The sequence below is a fragment of the Strongylocentrotus purpuratus genome, unplaced genomic scaffold, assembly GCF_000002235.5.
Source record: "Strongylocentrotus purpuratus isolate Spur 01 unplaced genomic scaffold, Spur_5.0 spur5_scaffold_21, whole genome shotgun sequence".
Taxonomy (NCBI): Eukaryota; Metazoa; Echinodermata; class Echinoidea; order Camarodonta; family Strongylocentrotidae; genus Strongylocentrotus; species Strongylocentrotus purpuratus.
The window spans coordinates 1,414,576-1,427,138 of record NW_022145607.1 but is presented as its reverse complement, the minus strand read 5'-3'; the positions used below and the strand labels follow the sequence as shown (position 1 = coordinate 1,427,138).

The 12,563-nt window shown below is 35.1% G+C and overlaps 1 protein-coding gene across 2 annotated transcripts; it reads left to right on the top strand.

Annotated features, from left to right (window-relative positions):
• Positions 1–17: 17 nt before the first annotated feature.
• Positions 18–12,496, top strand: LOC115928247. 2 transcript variants are annotated; one of them, XM_030995273.1, is made up of 6 exons: positions 18–835; positions 5,062–5,229; positions 7,994–8,161; positions 9,456–9,623; positions 10,922–11,089; positions 12,189–12,496. In XM_030995273.1, the coding sequence occupies exons 1-6, from the start codon at positions 749–751 to the stop codon at positions 12,366–12,368; spliced, it is 939 nt and encodes a 312-aa protein (XP_030851133.1). In that variant the 5' UTR covers positions 18–748; the 3' UTR covers positions 12,369–12,496. The 2 variants fall into 2 exon arrangements, with proteins under 2 accessions (XP_030851133.1, XP_030851134.1); XM_030995274.1 differs by lacking the exon at positions 10,922–11,089 and having other exon boundaries at positions 12,189–12,495.
• The last annotated feature ends 67 nt before the right edge of the window (positions 12,497–12,563 follow it).

Below are 12,563 nucleotides of genomic sequence, written 5' to 3'. Positions count from 1 at the left end.
GTATGTAGATTGCCTCCCTCCTACACACCCTCACTCATTCCAATGTGAATATGTATAAGGGTAGTAAAAATACCGGATCACATGCCCGGGAAAAGAAAATCCCGTCCTGTCTTTATACAATCATGGATCCACCACTTTGTAGTCAATAACATTATAAGGGTGTTCAGGTTCTCTACGGAAGAGAGGACAGGGTTTTCTCAAGAGTAGTGTGATTGGGGACTGGCTCAAGACCGTTCTGCCTTCTTGTGTTATTATCTTTTGTTTTGTAAGACTTTAGAGCATGAGCCAAGTCCTTCATTCATATTTACCCGCTTCTCCCTCAGTCAACAGGTCAACATGATTTATAAAATATTATATTTTTCTGTATCCGCAATGCCCAGTCCACAGTGAGTCAATCAAAAACCTATTAATTACCTCTGTCATTATCTATCAGTTATGAATAAATGCCATTACCTTGGTCTCAAAAGAATCCAGGAACTATTTAAATTAGTCCTAATTTCAGGTGTCAAGACTTGTACACTATCAACAAAATAAATGATATTGTGTTAAGAGTTTTTTTATTGTGGCAACGGTATTAATATAACTCAAACATATTGTTGATTGTTGAATACAGTTTTGAATGTTTTGTTATTGGTATTCATTCAACATAATGTTGCTATCATAACAGATTGAGACTCTTGACATCGACTCTGCTGATCTTGGTGAACGTCCCTTTGCATCACGTGATCTCGCTCAGTTCATCTGTAAGATGACTCATCTGAAGGACCTGACACTCGACGGTCAGTATCACGATGACTTCTACTCAACATCGTCATCGATGGCATCATCTGCAAAGGTATTGATTTGATTGTATTTTGTTGGACTCTTAACAAATCACTACATGTTTTTGTTATACTGGAGGTGTACTCTGTACCTTTATAGTCAAACGCAAGTGTAGAATTTTACTCTCCCTATTGGTACACCGTTAAGAGCAGGTACGGAAAGTTGATCGTTTCGTGAAGTGGATGATAAAAGTAAACTTTCTGTCATAATATAAAAACAGAATGAAAATTATTAGAGTAATAGTGCATAATATACATTTGATATGACAATTCGAAGGGCTACGGAATTGCTCATGGAAAGACTGCCATTTCAATTGTGAATGCTGATGGGACTAAATATTTCAATTTAAAAACCTACAAATATGAAAAATCGAATCTCTTTGTCCCAGTTTGTATTATTTTTGTCACTCTTTTGAAATTGCAAAGTGTTCCATGTTTATTTGTTTTCACACTTTTCTGCTATGTCAAATTAGTTTTTCAAAGTAATATTTAAATCGAATGTCAGAATAACGTATTGCATAATTATTAAGGATGGCTACTGTATCATGATGTAAAGTGGAATCTGTTTAAGGTAGTTTAATGTTAGCAATTGTTTATTGTTTATCCAAGACAATGTTACTATTAAAACAGGTTAAGACTTGACATCCAGTATGTAGATTGCCTCCCTCCTACACACCCTCACTCATTCCAATGTGAATATGTATAAGGGTTAGTAAAAATACCGGATCACATGCCCGGGAAAAGAAAATCCCGTCCTGTCTTTATACAATCATGGATCCACCACTTTGTAGTCAATAACATTTTAAGGGTGTTCAGGTTCTCTACGGAAGAGAGGACAGGGTTTTCTCAAGAGTAGTGTGATTGGGAACTTGCTCAAAACCGTTCTGCCTTCTTGTGTTATTCTCTTTTGTTCTGTAAGACTTTAGAGCATGAGCCAAGTCCTTCATTCATATTTACCCGCTTCTCCCTCAGTCAACAGGTCAACATGATTTATAAAATATTATATTTTTCTGTATCCGCAATGCCCAGTCCACAGTGAGTCAATCAAAAACCTATTAATTACCTCTGTCATTATCTATCAGTTATGAATAAATGCCATTACCTTGGTCTCAAAAGAATCCAGGAACTATTTAAATTAGTCCTAATTTCAGGTGTCAAGACTTGTACACTATCAACAAAATAAATGATATTGTGTTAAGAGTTTTTTTATTGTGGCAACGGTATTAATATAACTCAAACATATTGTTGATTGTTGAATACAGTTTTGAATGTTTTGTTATTGGTATTCATTCAACATAATGTTGCTATCATAACAGATTGAGACTCTTTACATCTACTCTGCTGATCTCAGTGAACGTCCCTCTGCATCACGTGATCTCGCTCAGTTCATATGTAAGATGACTCATCTGAAGGACCTGACACTCCGCGGTCAGTGTCACGATGACTTCTATTCAACATCGTCATCGATGACATCATCTGCAAAGGTATTGATTTGATCGTATTTTGTTGGACTCTTACTAAATCACTACATGTTTTTGTTATACTGGAGGTGTACTCTTTACCTTTATAGTCAAACGTAAGTGTACAATTTTACTCTCCCTATTGGTACACCGTTAAGAGCAGGTACGAAAAGTTGATCGTTTCTGGAAGTGGATGATAAAAGTAAACTTTCTGTCATAATATAAAAACAGAATGAAAATTATTAGACTAGTAGTGCATAATATACTTTTCATATGACAATTCGAAGGGCTACGGAATTGCTAATGGAGAGACAGCTTTTTCAATTGTGAGTACTGATGAAACTAAATATTTAAATTAAAAAACCTACAAAAATGAAAAATTGAATCTCTTTGTCCCAGTTTTTATTATTTTTGTCACTCTTTTGAAATTACAAAGTGTTCCATGTTTATTTGTTTTCACACTTTTGTGCTATGTCAAATTAGTTTTTCAAAGTACTATTTAAATCGAATGTCAGAATAACGTATTGCAAAATTATTAAGGATGGCTACTGTATCATGATGTAAAGTGGAATTTGTTTAAGGTAGTTTAATGTTAGCAATTGTTTATCGAACACAATGATACTATTAAAACAGGTTAAGACTTGACATCCAGTATGTAGATTGCCTCCCTCCTACACACCCTCACTCATTCCAATGTGAATATGTATAAGGGTAGTAAAAATACCGGATCACATGCCCGGGAAAAGAAAATCCCGTCCTGTCTTTATACAATCATGGATCCACCACTTTGTAGTCAATAACATTTTAAGGGTGTTCAGGTTCTCTACGGAAGAGAGGACAGGGTTTTCTCAAGAGTAGTGTGATTGGGAACTTGCTCAAAACCGTTCTGCCTTCTTGTGTTATTCTCTTTTGTTCTGTAAGACTTTAGAGCATGAGCCAAGTCCTTCATTCATATTTACCCGCTTCTCCCTCAGTCAACAGGTCAACATGATTTATAAAATATTATATTTTTCTGTATCCGCAATGCCCAGTCCACAGTGAGTCAATCAAAAACCTATTAATTACCTCTGTCATTATCTATCAGTTATGAATAAATGCCATTACCTTGGTCTCAAAAGAATCCAGGAACTATTTAAATTAGTCCTAATTTCAGGTGTCAAGACTTGTACACTATCAACAAAATAAATGATATTGTGTTAAGAGTTTTTTTATTGTGGCAACGGTATTAATATAACTCAAACATATTGTTGATTGTTGAATACAGTTTTGAATGTTTTGTTATTGGTATTCATTCAACATAATGTTGCTATCATAACAGATTGAGACTCTTTACATCTACTCTGCTGATCTCAGTGAACGTCCCTCTGCATCACGTGATCTCGCTCAGTTCATATGTAAGATGACTCATCTGAAGGACCTGACACTCCGCGGTCAGTGTCACGATGACTTCTATTCAACATCGTCATCGATGACATCATCTGCAAAGGTATTGATTTGATCGTATTTTGTTGGACTCTTACTAAATCACTACATGTTTTTGTTATACTGGAGGTGTACTCTTTACCTTTATAGTCAAACGTAAGTGTACAATTTTACTCTCCCTATTGGTACACCGTTAAGAGCAGGTACGAAAAGTTGATCGTTTCTGGAAGTGGATGATAAAAGTAAACTTTCTGTCATAATATAAAAACAGAATGAAAATTATTAGACTAGTAGTGCATAATATACTTTTCATATGACAATTCGAAGGGCTACGGAATTGCTAATGGAGAGACAGCTTTTTCAATTGTGAGTACTGATGAAACTAAATATTTAAATTAAAAAACCTACAAAAATGAAAAATTGAATCTCTTTGTCCCAGTTTTTATTATTTTTGTCACTCTTTTGAAATTACAAAGTGTTCCATGTTTATTTGTTTTCACACTTTTGTGCTATGTCAAATTAGTTTTTCAAAGTACTATTTAAATCGAATGTCAGAATAACGTATTGCAAAATTATTAAGGATGGCTACTGTATCATGATGTAAAGTGGAATTTGTTTAAGGTAGTTTAATGTTAGCAATTGTTTATCGAACACAATGATACTATTAAAACAGGTTAAGACTTGACATCCAGTATGTAGATTGCCTCCCTCCTACACACCCTCACTCATTCCAATGTGAATATGTATAAGGGTAGTAAAAATACCGGATCACATGCCCGGGAAAAGAAAATCCCGTCCTGTCTTTATACAATCATGGATCCACCACTTTGTAGTCAATAACATTATAAGGGTGTTCAGGTTCTCTACGGAAGAGAGGACAGGGTTTTCTCAAGAGTAGTGTGATTGGGGACTGGCTCAAGACCGTTCTGCCTTCTTGTGTTATTATCTTTTGTTTTGTAAGACTTTAGAGCATGAGCCAAGTCCTTCATTCATATTTACCCGCTTCTCCCTCAGTCAACAGGTCAACATGATTTATAAAATATTATATTTTTCTGTATCCGCAATGCCCAGTCCACAGTGAGTCAATCAAAAACCTATTAATTACCTCTGTCATTATCTATCAGTTATGAATAAATGCCATTACCTTGGTCTCAAAAGAATCCAGGAACTATTTAAATTAGTCCTAATTTCAGGTGTCAAGACTTGTACACTATCAACAAAATAAATGATATTGTGTTAAGAGTTTTTTTATTGTGGCAACGGTATTAATATAACTCAAACATATTGTTGATTGTTGAATACAGTTTTGAATGTTTTGTTATTGGTATTCATTCAACATAATGTTGCTATCATAACAGATTGAGACTCTTGACATCGACTCTGCTGATCTTGGTGAACGTCCCTTTGCATCACGTGATCTCGCTCAGTTCATCTGTAAGATGACTCATCTGAAGGACCTGACACTCGACGGTCAGTATCACGATGACTTCTACTCAACATCGTCATCGATGGCATCATCTGCAAAGGTATTGATTTGATTGTATTTTGTTGGACTCTTAACAAATCACTACATGTTTTTGTTATACTGGAGGTGTACTCTGTACCTTTATAGTCAAACGCAAGTGTAGAATTTTACTCTCCCTATTGGTACACCGTTAAGAGCAGGTACGGAAAGTTGATCGTTTCGTGAAGTGGATGATAAAAGTAAACTTTCTGTCATAATATAAAAACAGAATGAAAATTATTAGAGTAATAGTGCATAATATACATTTGATATGACAATTCGAAGGGCTACGGAATTGCTCATGGAAAGACTGCCATTTCAATTGTGAATGCTGATGGGACTAAATATTTCAATTTAAAAACCTACAAATATGAAAAATCGAATCTCTTTGTCCCAGTTTGTATTATTTTTGTCACTCTTTTGAAATTGCAAAGTGTTCCATGTTTATTTGTTTTCACACTTTTCTGCTATGTCAAATTAGTTTTTCAAAGTAATATTTAAATCGAATGTCAGAATAACGTATTGCATAATTATTAAGGATGGCTACTGTATCATGATGTAAAGTGGAATCTGTTTAAGGTAGTTTAATGTTAGCAATTGTTTATTGTTTATCCAAGACAATGTTACTATTAAAACAGGTTAAGACTTGACATCCAGTATGTAGATTGCCTCCCTCCTACACACCCTCACTCATTCCAATGTGAATATGTATAAGGGTTAGTAAAAATACCGGATCACATGCCCGGGAAAAGAAAATCCCGTCCTGTCTTTATACAATCATGGATCCACCACTTTGTAGTCAATAACATTTTAAGGGTGTTCAGGTTCTCTACGGAAGAGAGGACAGGGTTTTCTCAAGAGTAGTGTGATTGGGGACTGGCTCAAGACCGTTCTGCCTTCTTGTGTTATTATCTTTTGTTCTGTAAGACTTTAGAGCATAAGCCAAGTCCTTTATTCATATTAACCCGATTCTCCCTCATTCAACAGGTCAACATGATTTATAAAATGTTGTACTTTTCTGTATCCGCAATGCCCAGTCCACAGTGGTTCAATCAAAAACCTATTAATAACCTCTGTCATTATCTATCAGTTATGAATAAATGCCATTACCTTGGTCTCAAAAGAATCCAGGAACTACTTAAATTAGTACTAATTTCAGGTATCAAGACTTGTACACTATCAACAAAATAAATGATATTGTGTTAAGAGTTTTTTATTGTGGCAACGGTATTAATATAACTCAAACATATTGTTGATTGTTGAATACAGTTTTGAATGTTTTGTTATTGGTATTCATTCAACATAATGTTGCTATCATAACAGATTGAGACTCTTGACATCGACTCTGCTGATCTTGGTGAACGTCCCTTTGCATCACGTGATCTCGCTCAGTTCATCTGTAAGATGACTCATCTGAAGGACCTGAAACTCCACGGTCAGTATCACGATGACTTCTACTCAACATCGTCATCGATGGCATCATCTGCAAAGGTATTGATTTGATTGTATTTTGTTGGACTCTTAACAAATCACTACATGTTTTTGTTATACTGGAGTTGTACTCTGTACCTTTATAGTCAAACGCAAGTGTAGAATTTTACTCTCCCTATTGGTACACCGTTAAGAGCAGGTACGAAAAGTTGATCGTTTCGTGAAGTGGATGATAAAAGTAAACTTTCTGTCATAATATAAAAACAAAATGAAAATTATTAGAGTAATAGTGCATAATATACATTTGATATGACAATTCGAAGGGCTACGGAATTGCTCATGGAAAGACTGCCATTTCAATTGTGAATGCTGATGGGACTAAATATTTCAATTTAAAAACCTACAAATATGAAAAATCGAATCTCTTTGTCCCAGTTTGTATTATTTTTGTCACTCTTTTGAAATTGCAAAGTGTTCCATGTTTATTTGTTTTCACACTTTTCTGCTATGTCAAATTAGTTTTTCAAAGTAATATTTAAATCGAATGTCAGAATAACGTATTGCATAATTATTAAGGATGGCTACTGTATCATGATGTAAAGTGGAATCTGTTTAAGGTAGTTTAATGTTAGCAATTGTTTATCCAACACAATGTTACTATTAAAACAGGTTAAGACTTGACATCCAGTATGTAGATTGCCTCCCTCCTACACACCCTCACTCATTCCAATGTGAATATGTATAAGGGTCAGTAAAAATACCGGATCACATGCCCGGTAAAAGAAAATCCCGTCCTGTCTTTATACAATCATGGATCCACCACTTTGTAGTCAATAACATTATCAGGGTGTTCAGGTTCTCTACGGAAGAGAGGACAGGGTTTTCTCAAGAGTAGTGTGATTGGGAACTTGCTCAAGACCGTTCTGCCTTCTTGTGTTATTCTCTTTTGTTCTGTAAGACTTTAGAGCATGAGCCAAGTCCTTCATTCATATTTACCCGCTTCTCCCTCAGTCAACAGGTCAACATGATTTATAAAATATTATATTTTTCTGTATCCGCAATGCCCAGTCCACAGTGAGTCAATCAAAAACCTATTAATTACCTCTGTCATTATCTATCAGTTATGAATAAATGCCATTACCTTGGTCTCAAAAGAATCCAGGAACTATTTAAATTAGTCCTAATTTCAGGTGTCAAGACTTGTACACTATCAACAAAATAAATGATATTGTGTTAAGAGTTTTTTTATTGTGGCAACAGTATTAATATAACTCAAACATATTGTTGATTGTTGAATACAGTTTTGAATGTTTTGTTATTGGTATTCATTCAACATAATGTTGCTATCATAACAGATTGAGACTCTTTACATCTACTCTGCTGATCTCAGTGAACGTCCCTCTGCATCACGTGATCTCGCTCAGTTCATCTGTAAGATGACTCATCTGAAGGACCTGACACTCCGCGGTCAGTGTCACGATGACTTCTATTCAACATCGTCATCGATGGCATCATCTGCAAAGGTATTGATTTGATCGTATTTTGTTGGACTCTTACTAAATCACTACATGTTTTTGTTATACTGGAGGTGTACTCTTTACCTTTATAGTCAAACGTAAGTGTACAATTTTACTCTCCCTATTGGTACACCGTTAAGAGCAGGTACGAAAAGTTGATCGTTTCTGGAAGTGGATGATAAAAGTAAACTTTCTGTCATAATATAAAAACAGAAAGAAAATTATTAGACTAGTAGTGCATAATATACTTTTCATATGACAATTCGAAGGGCTACGGAATTGCTAATGGAGAGACAGCTTTTTCAATTGTGAGTACTGATGAAACTAAATATTTAAATTAAAAAACCTACAAAAATGAAAAATTGAATCTCTTTGTCCCAGTTTTTATTATTTTTGTCACTCTTTTGAAATTACAAAGTGTTCCATGTTTATTTGTTTTCACACTTTTGTGCTATGTCAAATTAGTTTTTCAAAGTACTATTTAAATCGAATGTCAGAATAACGTATTGCAAAATTATTAAGGATGGCTACTGTATCATGATGTAAAGTGGAATTTGTTTAAGGTAGTTTAATGTTAGCAATTGTTTATCCAACACAATGATACTATTAAAACAGGTTAAGACTTGACATCCAGTATGTAGATTGCCTCCCTCCTACACACCCTCACTCATTCCAATGTGAATATGTATAAGGGTCAGTAAAAATACCGGATCACATGCCCGGGAAAAGAAAATCCCGTCCTGTCTTTATACAATCATGGATCCACCACTTTGTAGTCAATAACATTATAAGGGTGTTCAGGTTCTCTACGGAAGAGAGGACAGGGTTTTCTCAAGAGTAGTGTGATTGGGGACTGGCTCAAGACCGTTCTGCCTTCTTGTGTTATTATCTTTTGTTTTGTAAGACTTTAGAGCATGAGCCAAGTCCTTCATTCATATTTACCCGCTTCTCCCTCAGTCAACAGGTCAACATGATTTATAAAATATTATATTTTTCTGTATCCGCAATGCCCAGTCCACAGTGAGTCAATCAAAAACCTATTAATAACCTCTGTCATTATCTATCAGTTATGAATAAATGCCATTACCTTGGTCTCAAAAGAATCCAGGAACTATTTAAATTAGTACTAATTTCAGGTATCAAGACTTGTACACTATCAACAAAATAAATGATATTGTGTTAAGAGTTTTTTATTGTGGCAACGGTATTAATATAACTCAAACATATTGTTGATTGTTGAATACAGTTTTGAATGTTTTGTTATTGGTATTCATTCAACATAATGTTGCTATCATAACAGATTGAGACTCTTGACATCGACTCTGCTGATCTTGGTGAACGTCCCTTTGCATCACGTGATCTCGCTCAGTTCATCTGTAAGATGACTCATCTGAAGGACCTGACACTCGACGGTCAGTATCACGATGACTTCTATTCAACATCGTCATCGATGGCATCATCTGCAAAGGTATTGATTTGATTGTATTTTGTTGGACTCTTAACAAATCACTACATGTTTTTGTTATACTGGAGGTGTACTCAGTACCTTTATAGTCAAACGCAAGTGTAGAATTTTACTCTCCCTATTGGTACACCGTTAAGAGCAGGTACGAAAAGTTGATCGTTTCTGGAAGTGGATGATAAAAGTAAACTTTCTGTCATAATATAAAAACAGAATGAAAATTATTAGAGTAATAGTGCATAATATACATTTCATATGACAATTCGAAGGGCTACGGAATTGCTCATGGAAAGACTGCCATTTTAATTGTGAATGCTGATGGGACTAAATATTTAAATTAAAAAACCTACAAAAATGAAAAATCGAATCTCTTTGTCCCAGTTTTATATTATTTTTGTCACTCTTTTGAAATTGCAAAGTGTTCCATGTTTATTTGTTTTCACACTTTTGTGCTATGTCAAATTAGTTTTTCAAAGTACTATTTAAATCGAATGTCAGAATAACGTATTGCATAATTATTAAGGATGGCTACTGTATCATGATGTAAAGTGGAATCTGTTTAAGGTAGTTTAATGTTAGCAATTGTTTATCCAACACAATGTTACTATTAAAACAGGTTAAGACTTGACAGCCGGTATGTAGAACGCCCCCCTCCTACACACCCTCACTCATTCCAATGTGAATATGTATAAGGGTCAGTAAAAATACCGGATCACATGCCCGGTAAAAGAAAATCCCGTCCTGTCTTTATACAATCATGGATCCACCACTTTGTAGTCAATAACATTATAAGGGTGTTCAGGTTCTCTACGGAAGAGAGGACAGGGTTTTCTCAAGAGTAGTGTGATTGGGGACTGGCTCAAGACCGTTCTGCCTTCTTGTGTTATTATCTTTTGTTCTGTAAGACTTTAGAGCATGAGCCAAGTCCTTCATTCATATTTACCCGCTTCTCCCTCAGTCAACAGGTCAACATGATTTATAAAATATTGTATTTTTCTGTATCCGCAATGCCCAGTCCACAGTGAGTCAATAAAAAAACCTATTAATTACCTCTGTCCTTATCTATCAGTTATGAATAAACGCCATTACCTTGGTCTCAAAAAAATCGAGGAACTATTTAAATTAGTACTTTTATTTCAGGTGTCAAGACTTGTACACTATCAACAAAATAAATGATATTGTCTTAAGAGTTTTTTATTGTGGCAACGGTATTAATATAACTCAAACATATTGTTGATTGTTGAATTCAGTTTGGAATGTTTTGTTATTGGTATTCATTCAACATTATGTTGCTATCATAACAGAGGGAGACTCTTGACATCGACTCTGCTGATCTCGGTGAACGTCCCTTTGCATCACGTGATCTCGCTCAGTTCATCTGTAAGATGACCCATCTGAAGAAGCTGACACTCGACGGTCAGTATCACGATGACTTCTACTCAACATCATCATCGATGGCATCATCTGCAAAGGTATTGATTTGATCATGTTTTTCGGACTCTTAGCAAATCACTACATGTTTTTGTTATACGGACGGTGTACTCTTTCCTTTATAGTTAAACGCAAGTTTAATTGTGAATGCTGATGGGACTAAATATTTCAATTTAAAAACCTACAAAAATGAAAAATCGAATCTCTTTGTCCCAGTTTTTATTATTTTTGTCACTCTTTTGAAATTGCAAAGTGTTCCATGTTTATTTGTTTTCACACTTTTGTGCTATGTCAAATTAGTTTTTCAAAGTACTATTTAAATCGAATGTCAGAATAACGTATTGCATAATTATTAAGGATGGCTACTGTATCATGATGTAAAGTGGAATCTGTTTAAGGTAGTTTAATGTTAGCAATTGTTTATCGAACACAATGTTACTATTAAAACAGGTTAAGACTTGACATCCAGTATGTAGAACGCCCCCCTCCTACACACCCTCACTCATTCCAATGTGAATATGTATAAGGGTCAGTAAAAATACCGGATCACATGCCCGGGAAAAGAAAATCCCGTCCTGTCTTTATACAATCATGGATCCACCACTTTGTAGTCAATAACATTATAAGGGTGTTCAGGTTCTCTACGGAAGAGAGGACAGGGTTTTCTCAAGAGTAGTGTGATTGGGGACTGGCTCAAGACCGTTCTGCCTTCTTGTGTTATTCTCTTTTGTTCTGTAAGACTTAAGATCGTGAGCCAAGTCCTTCATTCATAATTATTTACCCGCTTCTCCCTCAGTCAACAGGTCAACATGATTTATAAACTATTGTACTTTTCTTTATCCGCAATGCCCAGTCCACAGTGAGTCAATAAAAAAACCTATTAATTACCTCTGTCCTTATCTATCAGTTATGAATAAACGCCATTACCTTGGTCTCAAAAAAATCGAGGAACTATTTAAATTAGTACTAATTTCAGGTGTCAAGTCTTGTACACTATCAACAAAATAAATGATATTGTGTTAAGAGTTTTTTATTGTCGCAACGGTATTAATATAACTCAAACATATTGTTGATTGTTGAATACAGTTTTGAATGTTTTGTTATTGGTATTCATTCAACATAATGTTGCTATCATAACAGATTGGGACTCTTTACATCGACTCTGATGATCTCGGTGAACGTCCCTCTGCATCACGTGATCTCGCTCAGTTCATCTGTAAGATGACTCATCTGAAGGACCTGAGACTCCGCGGTCAGTATCACGATGACTTCTACTCAACATCGTCATCGATGGCATCATCTGCAAAGGTATTGATTTGATCGTATTTTGTTGGACTCTTACCAAATCACTACATGTTTTTGTTATACTGGAGGTGTACTCTTTACCTTTATAGTCAAACGTAAGTGTACAATTTTACTCTCCCTATTGGTACACCGTTAAGAGCAGGTACGAAAAGTTGTTCGTTTCTGGAAGTGGATGATAAAAGTAAACTTTCTGTCATAATATAAAACAGA